The 20,009-nt window shown below is 33.1% G+C and overlaps 1 protein-coding gene across 5 annotated transcripts in view; it reads left to right on the top strand.

The window, feature by feature from the left end:
• Positions 1 to 20,009, top strand: part of LRBA (LPS responsive beige-like anchor protein) — a 755,230-nt gene that overhangs the window by 656,424 nt on the left and 78,797 nt on the right. For all 5 annotated transcript variants that reach the window (XM_047717621.1, XM_047717620.1, XM_047717619.1 and 2 more), the window contains exon 48: positions 18,320 to 18,487. In XM_047717621.1, the coding sequence (XP_047573577.1) occupies positions 18,320 to 18,487 (168 nt within the window). The remainder of the gene's footprint in view (positions 1 to 18,319; positions 18,488 to 20,009) is intronic.

Here is a 20,009-nt window from a genome sequence, read left to right as displayed (position 1 = left end):
GGCAGAGGCTTAACCCACTGAGCCACCCAGACGCCCCATCATTTATACATTTTTAGTATATATACAATACATAACAAAATCTGCCTTAAAAGTCTGACAACTGTTTCAGTCAGTATAAAATTAAAATTCTGCATGAAAAAGCACTTTGTTATAATTATTTTGCAGCCCTCTTTATATCTTAGCAATATATAAAATAAAGGTTCATCTTATCATCAATGGAACCTTACTCGGTGAAATTATTATATTTTATGTGTGTGTTCAGTGGATCTCAACTATTTTATGTGTGTTCATTGTATCTCTAGAGCTGCCACAGCAGTTTTTAAATATTTCGACATAGTTCTTTTACCTATAAAAAGATAACATGGGTTAAATTCTAGTTTCTGTGCTTTTTAGCTAAATTAGATCAGTGCTGCTGGTCTTGTCATTCTAATCAGAGGTTCTCATAGACATTTACATCTTCATCAATTATATCTGATAATATTTTTTAATATATGTTACCCTTGGAGAAGAGAAACAATGAAGTAATTAAAAAGACACTGAAATAATATTCTTTAAAAGGGCATTCTTAATATATAGTATTTTAATAGGTTCAGTTTCTTATTTATACCAAGTAATACTCTGCTTTGGGTCTAAATTTACTAAGCTTTAAATAACTGCCCATCTGCTAGGAATATTGAAACTTATAGCTAGAGTTTAAATGATGGGACTTAAGGTTCATTGATTAAAAAGAAAAAGTAGCCAGATTGGAACTCTCAGCTTCTGAGTCCTCAATCCCTTATTCTCAGAATTGGCACTATCAGATATTTTAAACTTGGAAAAAGTTTAATCCAGTTTCAGGCTATGTTCCAGTAGATCCAAATATGGTACACAGAAAGACATCTATTCTGTAAACATGAATGAGAGGAAGAGAACAATTAGATAATGCAGTAATGTTTTTAGATGTGTACATAAGAAGCTCTTTTTAGAAAATATTTTTTAAAATTACTTGACATCAGCATATGTAAGTTAAACAGGATTTGGTTCATAGTAGTTTCTTCCTTTAGAACTGTCTTTACAAGAAGGATGATAAAGTGAAATATAAACACCACATGAGAAGTGAACTGATTTCTAAACATTTCATTGATTTTTTTTTTAAATAAACATCTTATCATTGTTACCTTTAGTGTGGGTACAGCATCTCCTCAGGTCATTACATAATGCAAAGTAGATTTTAAATTTTTTTATATATTTGATAAAGTCCAAATGCTTCAGTAATGGTCTGACTTACATATTGTTTACATGAGCTTTTTTGTTACACTGTAAGCCAGTTCTCTGTAGGTGCTTTCCAGAATGATAACATGATGCAATATACTAGATATAAATCAGCTTTCATTTTTAAAATGATAGTTTAATGAACAACTTTGCTTTACAGGTTTTTTTTTTTTTCATTTTTAGAGAAGTATTTGAGCTTTTTCATCTGTGTATTTGAGTAGTACTGCTGATGGGAACATTTTCTGCAGCTTAGATAATGAACAGTGAGTTTTTCTGAAGGTAAGCAGTGAGTTAGGAGTATTATGATTTCTCCCTTCCACAAGAAGTGAGAATTGACATTTTAGAGAACCAAGCAGCACACAGAATACTATGAAAATCTGGGACCTAGCAACTTGGAGAGTGAAAATGAACTCCAGAGTCATTAGTGGCTGAGTTTGCAGAACCACTCATTTTCTTTGTATTGCTTTAAATCCTTTCAAATAGCATATAGTGGTGGCCTTTAAAAATATATACTGGGATGTCTGGCTGGCTCAGTCAGTGGATTTCAGGGTTGTAAGTTCAAGCCCCCTTGGGTATAGAGATTACTTTAAAAAAAAATCTTTAAAAAATTATATGTATATATATATGCACACACACGCTATTTCTTAGTCTGTCTTTTTAATAGTATAGTTTCTAAAATTACAGAAAATAGTGAAAGATAGAGTTTAAGGGTTCTATTGATAATCTTAAATCTGCTTATGTTCCCTTTGTTGATATTAAAGTCATTATCAATATTTATAAAGGGAATATTTTTTCATAGAAGAAATGTGAAAGAATTAGCTGAAACATTTGGCTAGACATTTACTCCTCTCTTTGTGCCTTTTATTGGAATGCATTGCTAAAAGTGGTTCAGGGTATAAGCAAATTACTTCATTTTGATTCTAGATGCTGAGCTCCTAATAGCTTTTAAATTTATACAGTTTCTGTTTAGCTGTCAAAACATTTAATTATATCATGCCCAAAGGTGTAAAGCTGTCAAATAAATCCAAGTTTAGGCATAAACATTCACTAAGTTACCGGCGCTACTACACCATAGTTGGTACTGGACAGCTTGTGAACCTGTTTTAGGGGAGGGGGTGTGTCGAGGAACATTAACTCAGCAGGTACAGAACAACATTGGCCCAATGAATTGATGATGACTTGTAAAACAGCAGGTAGTAATGCCCCCAGTCTTTATAATTCCTCTCTTTGTAAAATAAAGCAGACCAAAAAGGGTGGTGGATTCTTTGGCTCAATTTGCCCTGTAAGAAAGCTGTTTTTTGCAAAATTATGTACTCTCTTTCCTTGACTTAATGCTATTCTTTTTTTTTTTCCTCTTCAAAAACACATGTACTCTGTTCATAATTTATACTCTTCTCCCTTACACAAGAGTCTCTTGCCATAGGAAGAATAATCCTCATGGCACTTATAAAGGAAGTATTGACACTGATCAACAATTTAGAAGTTCAACAATTTTCTATGTAAACATTTTAAAGCTTTTTAAAGTGTAATTGATAAATTAAAATTACATATATTTAACATGTGCGTGGATGTTTTAGAATATTTTTAAAGAATGGAAAATGTATAAGTTTTGTCTTTATCTGGTTATTTCATAAATAAAAATTTGGGGTATTTAATGACATTATTTGGAGGCCGATTGGTAGCATAAATACTACTGCAGACTTCACTAATGCAAAATTCACTAAGAGGTAGGGGAGTAAAGTAAATTAGTTCTACTTTGAAGCTTTTATTTTCTTCCCCTTTCAAAATGAATGGGAAGGCCCTTGAGAGGCCCTTGAATGAAAGCTGCTTTTCATTAGTGCTACCAAATACCTACTTGAAAGAGTTGAGTTCTAACTGAACACCCACACAAGAGAAAGGGAAAGCTTCCTTTTTCTACTGGAGGACCATCAGCTAAATAGCTCTTGGCTTCTCTTTTCCAATCAGGTGGTTTCACATCAGAGTTAATTACTCCAGTCATTTATTCTAATCACCCTCCTCTTATGGCTAGCTGCATTCTGTCATGGGGTGGCATCGTTTGAAGCCAGTTAAGTTTGAAAACCACTGCAGGGTACTTGAGGCTCATTAGTGAGGCCTATCCATGCCTGGCTTTGGATTTGCTCCCTGATTAACTCAGCATCTCTCTGCCTTGCTCCCCCTCCCACCATCCACCAGCCCCCACTCCTCAAGGCAGTTGCTCTAAAGAGGAATGTTTCAATTAACTCTTGCTTTGCTGTTTATCTTTTCACCCATGTATTTAAGAAAAATTTAAGTGCATATACTAATAATAATATAGTTGTTAGATTCTGGCCTGTAACTGCATCCATTAAATTGAATTGAAGTGAAAAGATAGACATTCTACAAAGGAGAGTTATATTTTTGAAAAACAAAGGAGGAAAATGGTGGCCTCTCAGAATGAATACATCTATGTCCTTGATTCAATTCTCCTAACCTAATAAAGGTCATGATTCCAACTCTGATTTTACAATACTCTAGTGTGTCTTACGGGCTTATCATAGGAGTTATCTGGAAAGCTTTTTAAAAATCTCAGAACAGATTTATTTGTTTGACGTTGTTTATTATTATAGTATTTTAATTTAAAAGTATTTGCCATCCAGCACATTTAAGAGATACTAACATCATAAATGCAGATAATGTTTGTGCCATACTTTTTTAAAAACAAAAGAGATTAAAAAATAAGAGAAAAACATGGCATCAGTATCTTGAGTAGAAAGTTTGAGACAGTATTGTTACATGAAAGTATTTAAAACATTTTCCAAAATCAACAAAAACCTATATTGAGTTTGGTATTTAAGTGAAAATGTTTATTTAAATAAGAAATGAGAAAAATTTTCTTGGTTCTTTTTACATGGTAGTTTGATTTGAAGAAATCAAATAGTTCATGTGTCAAAACAAAATATGATACACATTAAAATACATGAAGTCATTTTTTTTAAGTTGCTAATATCCATGGATGTTCAGAAATTAGAATGAGCTCTTACTGATTATTCTTATCCCAAAATAGTTTAATAGCTTGCTTAAGAGTCTTTGGATTTAGCAATTAACAGGTTCATATTCTCTATCTTGCTCTAAAGGCTGATTTTTTTTTCTAATTTGATTTTTAAAATCTCCTCATGAATATACAGTTAAAGTAATGAAAAAGAAGACTAGAATATAAATTTCATATTCAGCTCTATAAAAATTTATTGAATGTGTACTAGGTGCTAAGTTCTAAGGATGCAGATATTACCTCTGCCTTCCAGGAACTCACATTTTAGTGAGGAACACAGAAAAATAAACTGTAATACAAAGTAAAAGTTTTAGTTTTAAAAAGGCATATGTGTAAAAGTGAAAAACAGTTGGAAGGACAAAAGAACCTGTAAGTAAATCCTCCAGGTCTATATGGCCTTTCAGATTTGGTATATACTCAGCAATACTTAATAATGATATTAATCTATGATATATGTGAAACTCATTGACATTAATTCTTAGTATGAGAGGGTTTCATATTTTTGAATTTTATACTGTAGCTTTGGCATATACTATTCTGTTTCACAGTTTTTCGAGAGGATTTGTAGTGGTTAATAACATGGCTTTAGGAGTCAGATCTGGGTTCAGGTTGCAACTCTGACATTTACTCGCTGTGTGACATTAGGCAATTTACTTAGCATTGTAGCTTCATTTGTTAAAACCTGGTTTTTAAAACATAGTGCTTATGTCATAGGAATATTGTGAAAATTAAATAAAATAATCCATGTAAAACATTTAGCGTATAATTAGCTCCATCATAAACACTCAATAAATGTTCAGTATTGCTATTATTGTTATTATGTTGTTGTTTAGTTGGTCAATGAATTTCTTCCATGTTGACCTTCAGATGCATTTTCCCTGTATAATGTATCGTCTTCTAGAATCTTTGTCAAGTTTATGATTGACATTGTTTGCGTCCGTCTCCCTGACATTGTTTAAGGGAAAATAAAACCTTGAAAGACGATATTGTAATATCCAGTTCACTTTTTCTTCCTTCCATGTAATCATCCTACCCCAAATTTGATTGTATGGTTAACAAACTGTAGACATTTCATTTGCAATGGCTAGTAATCACAGAAATTCTTCACATTTTCTAAAATTCTGCCAAATTAGCACTGTATCAACTGGATAAAGTTTCTGTGGTCAATTTCATGCTCCTCATACAATGCTTGAAGATCATAGTCCCATAGCATAGACACTGAATTGTGCAAAATCACAAGAATTTCTTAAATGCCATTCATTCATTCAACAGACATTTATTAGGGGCCTACTGGGTAATTAGGTCTGTGATCACAAAATTGGAAGAATATGACACCTGCCCTTTTGGGGCTGTCGTTATGAAGATCAAACAGACATGACAGTAACTAATTAGAGAAATAGATTAAGTGATGTATTTGGTTTTTCATTCAACAAATATTTTGTAAGTTCCTGCTACTTATTAGTCTTTAAGAATAGTGAGAAAGACAGCATAGTACTTGCCCTTTGGGAACTTATTGTTTAGCAAGGGACATGGACAATAAATAAGAAACTGAAATAAACATATAACGTGATCATGTATAATGTAATTTAACAAATAATGTAATACTTCTGTTATGTACCATGAAGGAGAAACACAGGCTGTCATTAAAACATTTAACATTTTATTTATTTGTGTGTGCATATGTGATTTCTAAGCAATATTTATTTACTGAAATATAATTGACATATTAGTTTCAGGTGTACAACATAACAATTCAGTATTTATATATATTGTAAAATGATCTCAAATCTAGTTAATATCTGTCACCATACTTTTTTTGTTTTGTTTTGTTTTACTTTGAGGATGAGGAAATACCTTATTTTACTTGCTGAAAAGGACAGGGAAGCCTGAACTGTAGGATACTACTTTTGATCTTAGTCTTTAAGCATTAGTAGGAGTTTGTCAAGGAGGGAGCAAGGTGATGGATAGGGCATTGCAGAAATAAGAAGTAGTGTGAACAAAGTTCTAGTCTAGTATACATGCTGGACTTCTTTCAGAAGGTCGAGTGCAGTATGTGTGTTAAGAGAACTGTAAGCAATACCTATGGAAAGATGAAACTGGAGGCAGATTATGTGACTAATCTTTAATGGTTTGTAAGTAGTATGAACTATTTTGTTTGGGGTAATGGGCCCCAAAAGATGGTTGCCAGACCAGAAGCATCAGTATTACTTGGGAACTTGTTAGAAAGGCAAATCTTGGGCTTAGGTCCAGATCTATAGAAACAGAAACTTTGGTAGGGGGGAGCCCAGCAATCTGTTTTAACAGGTTCTCCAGGTGATTTCAGTGTATGTTAAAGCTGGAGATCACTGCTTCAGGGAAAGGAGAACCACCAAAAAGTTTTAGGGAGAATTGTGACTTAGCCAAATTTTAAATAGCAATTCATATGGAGAAGGAATTAAAGGAGGGAAATTTTAGAGATAAAACAGTTTGGATAGTCTTAGAATAATTAAACTTAGAAATAATGAAACAGAGAAACAAAAATAGCCATAGTGCAAGGGAAAGAAAGAATGAATTTGAAAGATACTTTGGAGGTTTACTATCTGATTAGGTAAGGTTTTAGAGGAAAAGGAGAAAGGAGAAGTCAAGGTGACTGCCACATTTCTAAATTGGCTGGGTGAAGGACTACATAACCAAAAAAGTAAGCAAGAAAGCAAGTTTAAGAGGAAATATTATTCTTTTCTTGATGTAGGTTTGAATTACCAGAAGCATATCAAAATAAGTAGTTTGATGAGCAGTTGACATTTTGGACTTGAAACTCTGGAAATGGTGATAATTGTTGGTTGTGGTGGTTGAAGTCTAGCTCAACTAACCTGAGTTACATCAGGAACAGGGGCCTGTGACTAATCATGAGGAGAACTACCACTGACTGAGAAATTAGATAAAAAAGGCCCTACATTAACAAGTGAAGAGGGTTGCCTGGCTGACTCAGTCAGGAGGGCATGTGACTCTTAATCTTGGGGTTATGAGTTCAACCCCTGTATTGAGCATAGAGTTTACTTAAAAAAAAAAAAAATGAGGAGAATCAAATGAGAAAGAGAGTCTGGACGGGAGGGTATCAAAGAAGCTTAGAGAAGAGAGAGTTAGGAGCATAAACACCACAATCACCACAGAGGTGAAGGGGGATAAGCATCCATTGGATTCAGACAATTGGACATGATAATCTTAGCGAAGTCATTTTTTGTGCTGTATCTATAATAGAAAGATAAAAGATTAGTTAAGAAGTGAAAGGGAGGCAAGGAAGCATAAATAAGAAATTAAATATTTCAAGAAGTTTAGATTATTGATCTTATATTGCCTGTTTATTCATGTCTGCATAAAAGTAATTAAACAAGACTGACCCTATTAGCTAAATATTATTTCATTGATAATTCAGAAATAATCAGACCTGCAATTAATTGTGATTTAGAGAATCATATACTATTATTATACATGTTAAGGAATTTCTAGGAGTGGGCAAACAGAAGCTAATTCTATCTGCTACTAATAGGTGCTTTTTATGTTATGAATATATCCATATTGCCTACAGATTTTGTATAACTGACTTTCAGCCAATGTTGTGCTCTCTGGCCTAAATTGTAGTCTATGGCTATATGGTGGTTCTTAAAGTATATAGCTGGCACAGTGAGCTGAGCGGACAATATGTAAGAAAGTTTTTTTAGGATTTTATTTATTTTAGAGAGCACACATGTGTGCGCATGAGCTGGGTGGGGGGAGCAGAAGGAGAGAGAGAGGGAGGCTCTCAAGTGGATTCCACATTGAGCACAGAGCTTGACTCAGGGCTCAATCCCAGGACCCCAAGATCATGACCCCTGCCAAAATCAAGTGCCAGACACTTAACTGAGTGTGCCACCAAGACACCCCAATATGTAAGAATTCTAACAAAGGACTTTTAAGGATGGAGTTTGTAGGTGGCATCATAGTTGCTAGAATTAGGCCCTCACCTTTATTGGAAGAGAGGGTAGGCATATTGCCATCTTTTGAATGCTGCCACAGTTCTTCAGAGATTTGTAAATGGCTAAGGACTATACATTGCAGAACATTATGTCTTCACACTTGAAAATGTTATATTTCTGCTCTCATGTCCTAAGATTTAGCCATTCTTCACTGGGAAGTGCCATTTTAGCACTAGGAATTTTAATGACTTCTTTAAAACTGTATTTAAAGGCCACTTGGTAGTCTGCAAGTGTGTGTGCTTTCTAAGGCTTACCTTTATTTTCAGTAGGAGAATCTGTATTTTTAAAAAAGTTAAATATTGTTAATCCCTGCATTCTGTTTTACATCAAAATGCCATAAAAATCTAACCAACTGAGCCACCCAGGCGTCCCTAAAATGCCATAAAAATCTAAATGCAACAGGGATGAAAGTACAGGGAATATCATCAATAGTATTGTAATAGTGTTGTATGGTGACAGATGTGTACAGACACAAGTACATTTGCGTCTACTGACCACTTGAAATATGGCTAGTCTACACTGAGATTTGCTGTATGTTGTAAGTATAAAATTCATACCAAATTTATAAGATCTGATACAAAATTAGTTTTATATTATTATATTTTTAAATGATTTTTAAATATTCTTGATTAAATATACTATCCTAAAATTATTTTCACCTTTTTAAAAAAATGTGGCTTCTAGAAATTTTAAGTTATACATGTGGCCTGCATTATATTTTCATTTGGACAGCACGAGTGTAATGTCTTGACAATCCTTTTATTACCCCCAGTTTTTTTGGCTTGGGCATCCCAGTATTGTACCTGAACATATTTTAATATTTAAGTAGTATATATATTTCTGTTACAATTACCAGGCTTCGATTAAAAAAAGCTTAGGGTTAACTTCAGATCTATTTTAAAAAGTCTAAATTATAAATACTAAATTCAAAACTGAGTTAATCTTTTACCATATAAACTGTTCCTTCTCCAGTACTATTAAGGTCCAAAGTTGAAACCTGGGTATCATCCTAACTCTCTTTCCTTCACTTTTTTACAGTGGTCATCAGTTGATATAAGTAATAACTTAAATCTTTCTGAAATCTGTCCCTTTTTCTTCACTCCCACTGCTACTTTCTTGAGGCTCTCACTAGTTCTCACATAGACTGTTGTAGTCATCTTAGAGATGACCTTTTGCTCCGTACCCCTCCTCCAAAGGGACATCTCATCTCATTATCCCCAGAATCTGGCATAGAACAGAACCTATAGTAAGTGCTCAATAAATGTTTGTTGATTGAGCAGATGACAGAACTGCTGGTGTTAAAAGTTGTAGAATGAAAAAAGACTTTTGGGCGCCTGACTGGCTCCCTCAGTAGAGCATGCAGCTCTTGATCTCGGGGTTGTGATTTTAAGCCCCACATTGGGTGTAAAGATTGCTGAAGGAAAAAAAAGACTTTTATTCCTAAATGACGTTTGTGTATACAGTAGCATACACAAAGTGATTGCAGATGTAATTCTCTGGCTGAACTTATCAATGCTTTAAAAAAATATTCAACTTTGCATCATATTCTTTAATTCACTTTTCTTTATTGGATAGTCTTGGAAGTGGTGATATAATAAATGTTCTATCTTGCCAAGGATTTTGATTTGCCAATGTAAGTTTATGGCATTCAGTCCAGGGAATCATTGGTGCCATGAAGACAGCTCCTTGTTTTTGTCTGGAGTCCCTGTGGGATTAAACTACATCTGGCAATAAGTAGGGATTCTGGTCTGGCCATCTTCAAAGGCAAGAGATTGCTAGTATTTATCAGATCTATGAGGATAAGCAAATGGGAAGGGATTAATTTTTGTTGTTTTGTTTTGTTTTGTTTTAGTTTTGTTTTCCTTCCCTGTGTAACTGACTGCAAAATAAAAACTCCAGAAGGTCACCCTCCAAATTAATACTTTTCAGTGGTTGCTAAAGAGGAAATCTGTTCTTTTTTCTATACATAGATAGATAATTGAGAATTTTATTTTATTTTATTTTTTTAAGATTTTATTTATTTATTTGACAGAGAGAAATCACAAGTAAGCAGAGAGGCAGGCAGAGAGAGAGGAGGAAGCAGGCTCCCTGCTGAGCAGAAAGCCCGATGCGGGGCTCGAACCCAGGACCTGGGATCATGACCTGAGCCGAAGGCAGCGGCTTAACCCACTGAGCCACCCAGGCGCCCCAATAATTGAGAATTTTAGATTAATACTTTCATTACTTAAGTGTGTATTTTTTAACTAGTTTACCTTAATATAACAACGATTTACAGTACTCAAAATTAATTTCCTAAGGATACTTTCCTAATTTTTTTTAAAGGGTTGAGCATTTACTATACCACTTTTAGACATTTTAACATCTGTAGTATTGGGGCATCATGGTTAGCATTGGAGGCTTTTGTTTCCTGTTTATCTATGTGGGAAAGTTAACCCAGAATTTCTGAGGAGAACCTTGGACCTGTCTTAGCATAGCATAGGCTACTACCCCTTTCAGGTGAAGATGGACCTGCCTTCTATAGAGGCTTATTTGTGTCTTTCTCCTTCACATTTTTGAGATACTATTAGTCCTGTGACTCATTTAGCTGCTGGTGAAGCATGTGGCTCTACATTTAACTGACAAAATAAAATGGCTGCATTCCAGGTACTTGTCATGGAGTGTAATCTAGAATTTACCATTCAAAGCCTTACCTAAGAGAAATAATGTTTATGCAGGATTGCCTGAAGAGTATGTAGTCTCTCCATTTGTCTATACTTTAAATCTATCCCAGGATTAAGTCAGTCCCTCTGAGAGTCACATACCTGGATTCCATCATATTGCCAAGGGAGGAATTTCTTATCTCAGGAATAGAAATAATGTGTTTTTCTAGGCCATCTGGTTTGTTTTTACATTATGGTCATTTTTGACTCTTGTAAGTGTTCGTGTTTCTTTCTTTATGTTGCCTGCTAGAAAGCTTAGGAACAAATACATGGTGCACCTCTAAGTCTATCGAATTTCATGGCATGATTTTTATATACTTCTAATTTTTGCATTACCTTCTCTTACATTAAATTTTTCTTGATGCATATGCATTGCTTTAAGCTCCGTGAACTGTTTTCTTCATGAAGTCATGCAAAATTCAAACACATAATAAAATAGATGGGCATATCTATCATTTAATTATAGTTGTTCCCCATTCGTTCTTACTAAATAGAATGTTTTTAAAAGCCCCATCTCCCTATGTGTGTTATACTGTAACTAGTTTAAAATATCTGTATATTATGAATTCCTAGGTTTTAGATTAAGAGTGACCTAAGGTTGAAATGTTAATTAAATGTTTTAATGTTCTGTAGCTCTAAAGAAAATAGTTGGATAAAATGTCAGCATATAGGAATATTTTAAACATTAGAAAAAAATCATCTCTCTGAAAAGGAGGGTAATTGTACAAGTTTGCCTAATCCTTTTGATCTTGGCACACAGCAATACAGACTTCAGTTGAGATTAAAACTATGAATTTCAAAGGAAACATGGCCTTCAGTGTGTAAAATATATAACAGCTGGTTGACTAGTCCATTTAAAACTACACAATAACAATCGTAGACAGAATGATTCTCCTGCCAAAAGATGCACGAGTGCTTGATGGTTATATCAAGATATGATACTAACTCACACTTTTCTTTAGTAATGATATAAATGTAGAAATGAACAGTATGCTGCTGGCTTCAAAATCTTTCTTCTGCTCAGCAGTTCAAGGGCAGTTTAGAAGTACAGAATTCCTTTTAGTGATTTCTCTATCTGCTTTTCAGCATGAACTTCTGTGTGTTGTTGACTAAATTTCATTTTTTTCAACTGTCAGATATAATTTCTATTCTTAGCATCCATAATTTCTTTCTCTAAATCCTTGATCCTTCTTTTTTTCTCTGACATTCATTACTTATTGTTCTTAATGTCACAGCTTCACACATAATGTTAAGCCCTCAAAGTTAAACTTTTCTTTTAAATAGCATATAATTTGTTTCATGTTTTTGGTTCTATATGAAGGGGAATGTCTGAATTCCGAAGCATTGTGATATATTTATAATCAACATAAGAGAATGTTAAGCTCATTTTAGATTATAGTTAATTTCATATTCCAATATTTTCACTGTTGTGTTTCATCCGAACAAGTAATTACTAACTAGTTTAATGCATTTTTTTTTTAAAATGAGGATTAATGTGGATTTGTCGAAAACACCATTTGGAAAGTATATTTATATTCTGAATTTGCATCTGTTCAATTATGAAAAAATGATTTTGTTTTGAAAAACAAAATCTTTTGTTTCTTGGAAATTTTGATATAATAAATTTCTTTACTATTCTTTACATTTATTTAGAAGAAGGAACTTATAGATAAATAAAATATTTTCTAATCTTACTTGAATTCATCACAAATTCGGAACCAGCATTTAAGGAGTTAATGTATCTTATTAGGGGGACAGGAAATCTGGCAACTATTGCAGAAACTAGACCTAATGGTGCACACAAACAATTTGTCAGTCTTCTTAAACGTGAATAGCTTTCCGCAAAGTGGCTGCTCTTGCTTTGTTTGAACAGGCTAAACTTTTCCTTTTTGGACTTTAAATCTTAGAAGTGAAATATGATCCACATATTCAATCAAAATCATTTAATTCAAAGCATATTTTGATTGGAACAAAGTTGACATGGAAAGAAACTCTAGAATAAAAAAGTTGAAAGGACTTTATATCATATATTTAGCAGGAAAATTTGAAACAGTTCTAATTAGGCTGAAAAAAACAGCTTTCTTCAATGTAAATTACAAAGGTCATATATCAATGTTAAGGAAACATTACCACTAGTGTTTGAAATCCAGCACATGCAAACATAACAGACCAGTTCATTTTAAATCTGTGTGTGTGTGTGTGTGTGTGTGTGTGTGTGTGTCTAGGAAGAAGGCTGTATTAAATGTATTTGAAGTGAAAAATACTTAAAATTCCAAGTTCATAATGTTGTATATTACATTCTGGCCAATCCCAACATTAGCTCATTTGAAACATGCAATCTATACTCAAATGAATTCATACTCTTAATTTATAAAAGTACAATTAAAAATGTATGAAACTCATTTTTATTCTTCCATTTAAAACATAATTGGGGGGATGCCTGGGTGGCTCAGTTGGTTAAGCGTCTGCCTTTGGCTCAGATCATGATCCCAGGGTCCTGGGATCGAGCCCTGCATTGGGTTCCCTGCTCAGCGAAGAGCCTGCTTCTTCCCCTCCCTCTGCCTGCTGCTCTGCCTACTTCTGCCCTCTGTCTCTCTGTCAAATAAATAAAATCTTTTAAAAATAAATAGATAAATAAAACATAATTGAGGACATGACTGGCTCAGTCAGAAAAGCATGCAACTCTTGATCTCAAGGTTGTGAGTTTGAGCACTACATTGAGTGTACATTACATAAAATTTTTTTAAAGCTCTTTATAATATGATTTAAGAATAAAATAAATGAATAAATAAAATAAAATATGATTAAATACATCTTATACTTAAATGCCTACCAGGTCAAGAGGGTTAGTCATTGATTTTTATTTTCTTCTTTGATACTTACAGCTAATGCATTTTGAATCTCAGGACTAAATCAGGTCTTCTGGAAGTCTGAGAAGGGAAGTGGTGGTATAGGTGTGCAGAAATGTGTATCTGGGTTACACAGACCTGCTTCCTTCTGGTTACACCATTATATTTCTATGCGTAAAGATTTGTAAATACTATTTGATTTTTTTTCCATAAAAATCATTTGTCCTATAGATATCAGTAGCTTTTATTTGATGGCTTTTTGAAAATGGTTTTGTATGAGAACATTTAACAAAAGCATAAATAAATATTAGCATTAATTTGGGAATAACACACAAATAAGTTTTTCAGATCTTGAGATGAACAATTATCTTTCTTTTGTTAATTAAAATTGGTTTTCTTGATTTTACATAATTGTTACATTAGAGAAAATTTGAAAATAAAAGGAAATTGCTAGAGTATCTCTAAAGCATACATAGATTAACAAACACATGATTAATGCCTTTTATTTTAGAATTTTTATTCCAAGATAGCTTAGAATGTTTTGGAAAAAGCAAGCCATTTCTACATAAATTATCATATTATTTGATTGTATTAGAGGAAACTAGAATAATTTTAAATAATATTTTTTAATCAATAAATAATTCATTTCCTTAATGGGTTAGTTTCAGTAACACATAGATTATATTCTTTCAATGAGATTTATTGTGGGACATATTCATATATGTTGTAATTAATTCTGACACAAAATTACACAAATGAGTTGTTTATGAATAATTTACTATTATCTTTATAATATTAAAGCTTGAATTTGTTGATGTTGTGCATTGAACCAAACAAATGAAAGTTACTAATAAGTGTTTGTATTTGACATCTGTATACTATACTTTTTAGCATATCTCAAGTGTGTTAGTCTCTGTTTAATAGATCTCATTAAAAAAACAGATATCAGCCCCAAGACAGTTTGTCAAGACTAATATGAGTCCCCCTGGATTGGATTGACAGTTTTTGTGAGGCTTCGTATGATAGTCTTTTCATAGTCTTATTTGATCCTTAACAATTGGACATTAGTCACTGATTTATTTTATAATAACTCAGATGAGTTGAATATTACTGTATTGTGTTGGACATTTTAGTGGATTTTCTTTTTACAAATTTTACTCAGAGCACACATTGGATGTAAATGATGTATCCAGCCTGCTAGGGGAGTACTAACAATTGATTGGTTAGGTTTGAGAGCAGCATGGGAAGAATGTTACTATCCCCGAGCTGCAAACCGTATTTAACTCCAGTCTTAATGAGGACTGTCTGACCTAAAGGCTTTGAAAAATCACAAATGCTTAGCATTCCCCTGTCATGTTTTTATTTTTTTGTGACTAAAAATGTGGATATAAGTATTTTATATCAACATATAAAAAGAGATTTAAATAATTTTTAATGTTTTATGATTTATGTTTTTGAATTTCAAAAACACAAGTTATAAGATGTAATCTCAGGGTATTGCATTTTGAATTATTTGTAATCTTTCTCTCAATAATTTCCTCCTGCTTGTCTTTACCTCAAGTCTTTATTAAGTACATTTGTTTATTATTACATACTTTTGGCTAGGCAGTTATTATTCACTGCTGCCAAAGGGATGTTAAAATCCTGAACTGACGTTGTACTGAGATGATTTTAAACCTCTTTGGAACTCTTATACCCATAGCAGTTGTTCTTTTGGATACCCTTTTAAAACTTTGGTAAATTGTAAGAAATGCTTGAAGACCACTAATGAGATTTTTAGTTCAGTTTTTAAAAATGTTTTGAAGTCTATCCGTGAACTTCTGGAAAAGATTTTGCCAATAATCCATGAATTACTAGGCAACCCCTTAAGGCTTGACCAATATGACAGTGTAAAGGGAGGGGTGAACCATGAAACTGTGGTCATCCTCTGCATGTGTGTTTGAGGTGTAATGGGGGCACACAGTGTCTTTCATTTCAACATTTTTGTTTTAACGTTCTGACATAGTATCAACATATAAAGGTTTAAGCATCTAAATATTACCAAGTTCACCATTTTGAATGTGCATAAAGAAGTAATTGACATTAAGAAAACTCACAATTCTTTGATGACACATAAAATAAAATTGCCCTGCTTTTTAAAGCTTTAATATTGAGAAAATTCCCTCATACTTTATCATGTGCTGAGCTTACTGGAATTTTATAGTCTCAAATCGCAACACCACGGACACTCAGGAGACTCCTGACTGTTTTATCTTATTAAACAATTTTGAAATCATTAATTTTTAATTAGCTTGGATGCAGGGTTTTTTTTATTGTTTCAATAGTGTGTGTATATGAAATAAACGTTTTTTATTTAAACTACTGGCGAGAGTATTATTTACATAAATAAGTGTAGGTTCCTTCTAAGAGTACATACTGTGAGTTTTCTTCATACAGTCACACTTTTTTTGTAGACTCAGAGATATTACATGCTAATCTATTATAGTAGGGCTTTTCAGCAGTTTATTAACTCAGATTTTGAACAACTAAAAAGAATATAAGCTAAAGATATGTGTAGGTCCTTCCTGATTGAAAGTTCTAATTAAGTGAATTGGAGAAAATTAACTGAAATTAGCTGTCAGAAAGTCACATTTAAATGAGTGATGAGCTAGTCTGGCAGTAAACATTTAAATGATATAAATTGCCATTTAAGTGTATGGTTTAATGTTTGTCATGCATTAATGTGACATGAGACTGCAGTGACAATCAAGCAGCTTGCTCTAATTTGAACATATTTAGGGCTTTTGTGTGGAGTGCACTGCACACAAATTAAGACAATTGCTGTTTTTATGTGTCACTTTAAACATGGCCCCCATTGCCCCATCCCTACCCAAGGCCCGAGTTAATGAAACAAACGTATCATTTTTGTGTGCAACTTCCATTAATAATTCCTGAATTTTCAGATTAATTTTAAATCCATGTACTTAAAATAGGAATTTACTTAGTTATTACAAGCCCTTCTCTTTCTATTTCCAATAATATTCAGCAGTTCTTTTAGCTATTTACTAAATTTATAAATATCATGAGTTTTATAAGAGATGTCTAAAACAACTTTCACTGTTGAAACTAGCTAAATATTTTTATTTCATTTCGGGTATACTTTGGAATATGAGAATTGCAAGAGTTTTATTTACAGAATAATTTTTTCATTATATATAGTATGTGGTATATTGTGACATCCTCTTAAATATTAAAGGAAATATATTATTTGAATTCAGTTGTAAATGTTTTTTATTCTTAGGCACTTATTTTAGATAAGGATTTTTTTAAAGATTTTATTTTTTGAATAATTTACACCCAAGAGGGGCTCGGGCTCACAATCCCAAGATTAAGGGCCACATGCTCCACTGACAGCCAGGCAGGTACCCTATAGGCACTTATTTTAATAAAGCATAGACTTATACAAGTGTACACCTGTGAGCTAATAGAAATGTCTTTTGTCATGAGGTGGTTTATATCTTACTGGTTGCTTGCTGTAAAGGTCATTCAATTTTGTTTTAAAACCAACAGATTTCTTTTTATAATATTGATAAGGTAGTAAGCCACACCAAAAACACATCACAGCTGTATACTCACTACGCATAAAGTAAGCATTTCAATGAGCTACATCATCTGTACAATTTGATATATTTCAAATTGGGCTTCCCTATTTCAGTTTTAGAGCTCTGTGATTTGAATAGCATTACTGATAGATAAAATAGTCCATAATGCTAAAGCTTTATGGTGAAATAATTTTGAAGAATTTTAAATAATACAAATTTGAATACATCTATTAAAAATGTCTCCAGTTTTTAAAATTCTTTTATATTTATAACTTTATTAAATCCAGCAAACATTTATTAGTACTTACTGTGTTTTAGGTGCAGTGCTAGTAACTGGGAAGGTAATGAAGAATTGAAGTGGATACAGCATTTCCACTGAATACTTGATTATGTTCATTCATTGCTTATTGGACACATAAGTAACATAATAATTAGAGTATCCCTCCAAAGATAAAATTTGCTGGCATAGAAACTCAGTTGAAATAGCTAAATAATTTGGTTATAGTTATTGCAGTAGACAACAAAATGTTTATATCTAGAAAAATCGTAAGCATTTCAGGTGGTTGCTCCAAAGTAGCCTTTACATTGCATCACCTCCATTCTTTGAAGCATAAATTGGGCGCCTGTGAGGTCCTGAGTTACAAATATGACCAAAATAGACCCAGTCCTGGCCCTTGCAGTGCTTACAGTATAGTAGAATCATACTGACATGTAAGCAAAGTAATACAATTCAGTGTGACAAGTGCCAGAAATTTTCTAATTATAAACAAAGGAGAACTGTCTCTGTTGGAAAATAAGATATCAGAATAAGTCTATTCACAGTAAATTTAGTGTAAAACTTTACTGCTTGTTCTAAATTTCTCTATTTTTTAAAAAGCTGAATTCAGTGTAACAATATGATCTGTGCCCTCTTTTTCAGGCCCTGGAGAGTGAATTTGTTTCCTGCCAGCTTCACCAATGGATTGATCTCATTTTTGGCTATAAACAGCTAGGACCAGAGGCTGTTCGATCCCTCAATGTGTTCTATTACCTGACCTATGAAGGAGCTGTCAATCTGAATTCAATAGCTGATCCTGTATTGAGAGAGGTAAATTTCTGACTGGATCTCTCAGGTATCTTTAGACTAGAAGGTACTGGATATCCTCTTCCCCCTGCTTTCATTTTGCTTATGATGAAACTAAAAACCGGATGAGTGAAGTGAGTTTAGCAGAATGACCTCTCAGGTAGTGACCTAAGCTGGAACTTGAATCCAAGACTGGCCTCCAGCAAAACATTTGAGTCGATATAAAATGAGTGCTTCTTGGGGCGCCTGGGTGGCTCAGTGGGTTAAGCCTCTGCCTTCGGCTCAGGTCATGATCCCAGGGTCCTGGGATCGAGCCCCGCATCGAGCCCCGCATCGGGCTCTCTGCTCAGCGGGAAGCCTGCTTCCTCCTCTCTCTCTGCCTGCCTCTCTTCCTACTTGTGATCTCTGTCAAATAAATAAACAATATCTTTAAAAAAAAAAAATGAGTGCTTCTTCAGTTTGAACCCATTCAGGGATCATTGATCATATTTATAATTTTTATAACTTTGAAGGCTACTCTCACAAAAGTGTTAGGAAAATAGTAATTATTAAAATATTATAAGCATAAATCTTTTAAAATGTGATAAAACATATATATATATATATAAAACTCATATATACATATATATATAGTACATAAGTCTATGTGTAACCATATAGAAGTTAAGAGTTGGAAGGAAGTCTAAACCTTGTTTTATCTTTGTCATTTATTTTCTTAGGTAGAACACTCAACATACAGTTTTAATAAATATGACATAAACCAAAAAGTCTGCATATAGCCTTGATAATTTTATTTTTAATCTAATTATGCATTCTCCTAATGCTAACATACAGCATGTACAAAGATTATAGAATTAGACCATCTTAAGTATCTATACAATTTTAGAACAAGTGTATTTAAGAAACCAAGAGTGATTCATAGGGAATGTTTTATATCACTGTAAAGGGAACATTATTTGTGATGAGTAAGGCTTGCTATTTTTCACCAACACGTGATGCATTCCTTTTTAATTCTACTTATGACCCGGTAATATTGACAATATACATATTTAAATATATTTGCTAGTATATATTGTTGTCTGCTTTATGTCCCAGATAACAAACAGTACACAAACAGAAGCATCATGTATTATATGTATATTTGTCTTAAATTGCACAGGTTTTGAATTGTTATTTTTCAGCTTAATTTAGAGCTGGAATCAAAGGAACTCATGAAGACTTTTCCAATTTTTCAGTTCTTTGAAAATGTTCTTTGCAGGGCCATTTTATTTTATTAGAGCAACAACGGATTGCATGATACAGAATATACATATTTCCATATATGAAACTGAGGTTAGAGCAAACATACAAATGTTGTTACAAAACAGTATATAATTTCATTGTTAGAATAGAATGGCATAGACCAGCTTCCTTTTTTGTTCTAAAAACATTTGAGCAGTGTTACTTTGTTTTATAGATGTCCATAATTCTTCAACAAATACACCACCAATTTTTGTTTTTTCATGTTCCCTTATAGTAATTATTCATATGCCTGCATAGCTGCTGT

The sequence above is a fragment of the Lutra lutra genome, chromosome 2 (genome assembly GCF_902655055.1).
Source record: "Lutra lutra chromosome 2, mLutLut1.2, whole genome shotgun sequence".
Classification (NCBI taxonomy): domain Eukaryota; kingdom Metazoa; phylum Chordata; class Mammalia; order Carnivora; family Mustelidae; genus Lutra; species Lutra lutra.
Note: the sequence above shows the minus strand (reverse complement) of the source record. Positions and strands in the feature narration are given on the sequence as shown.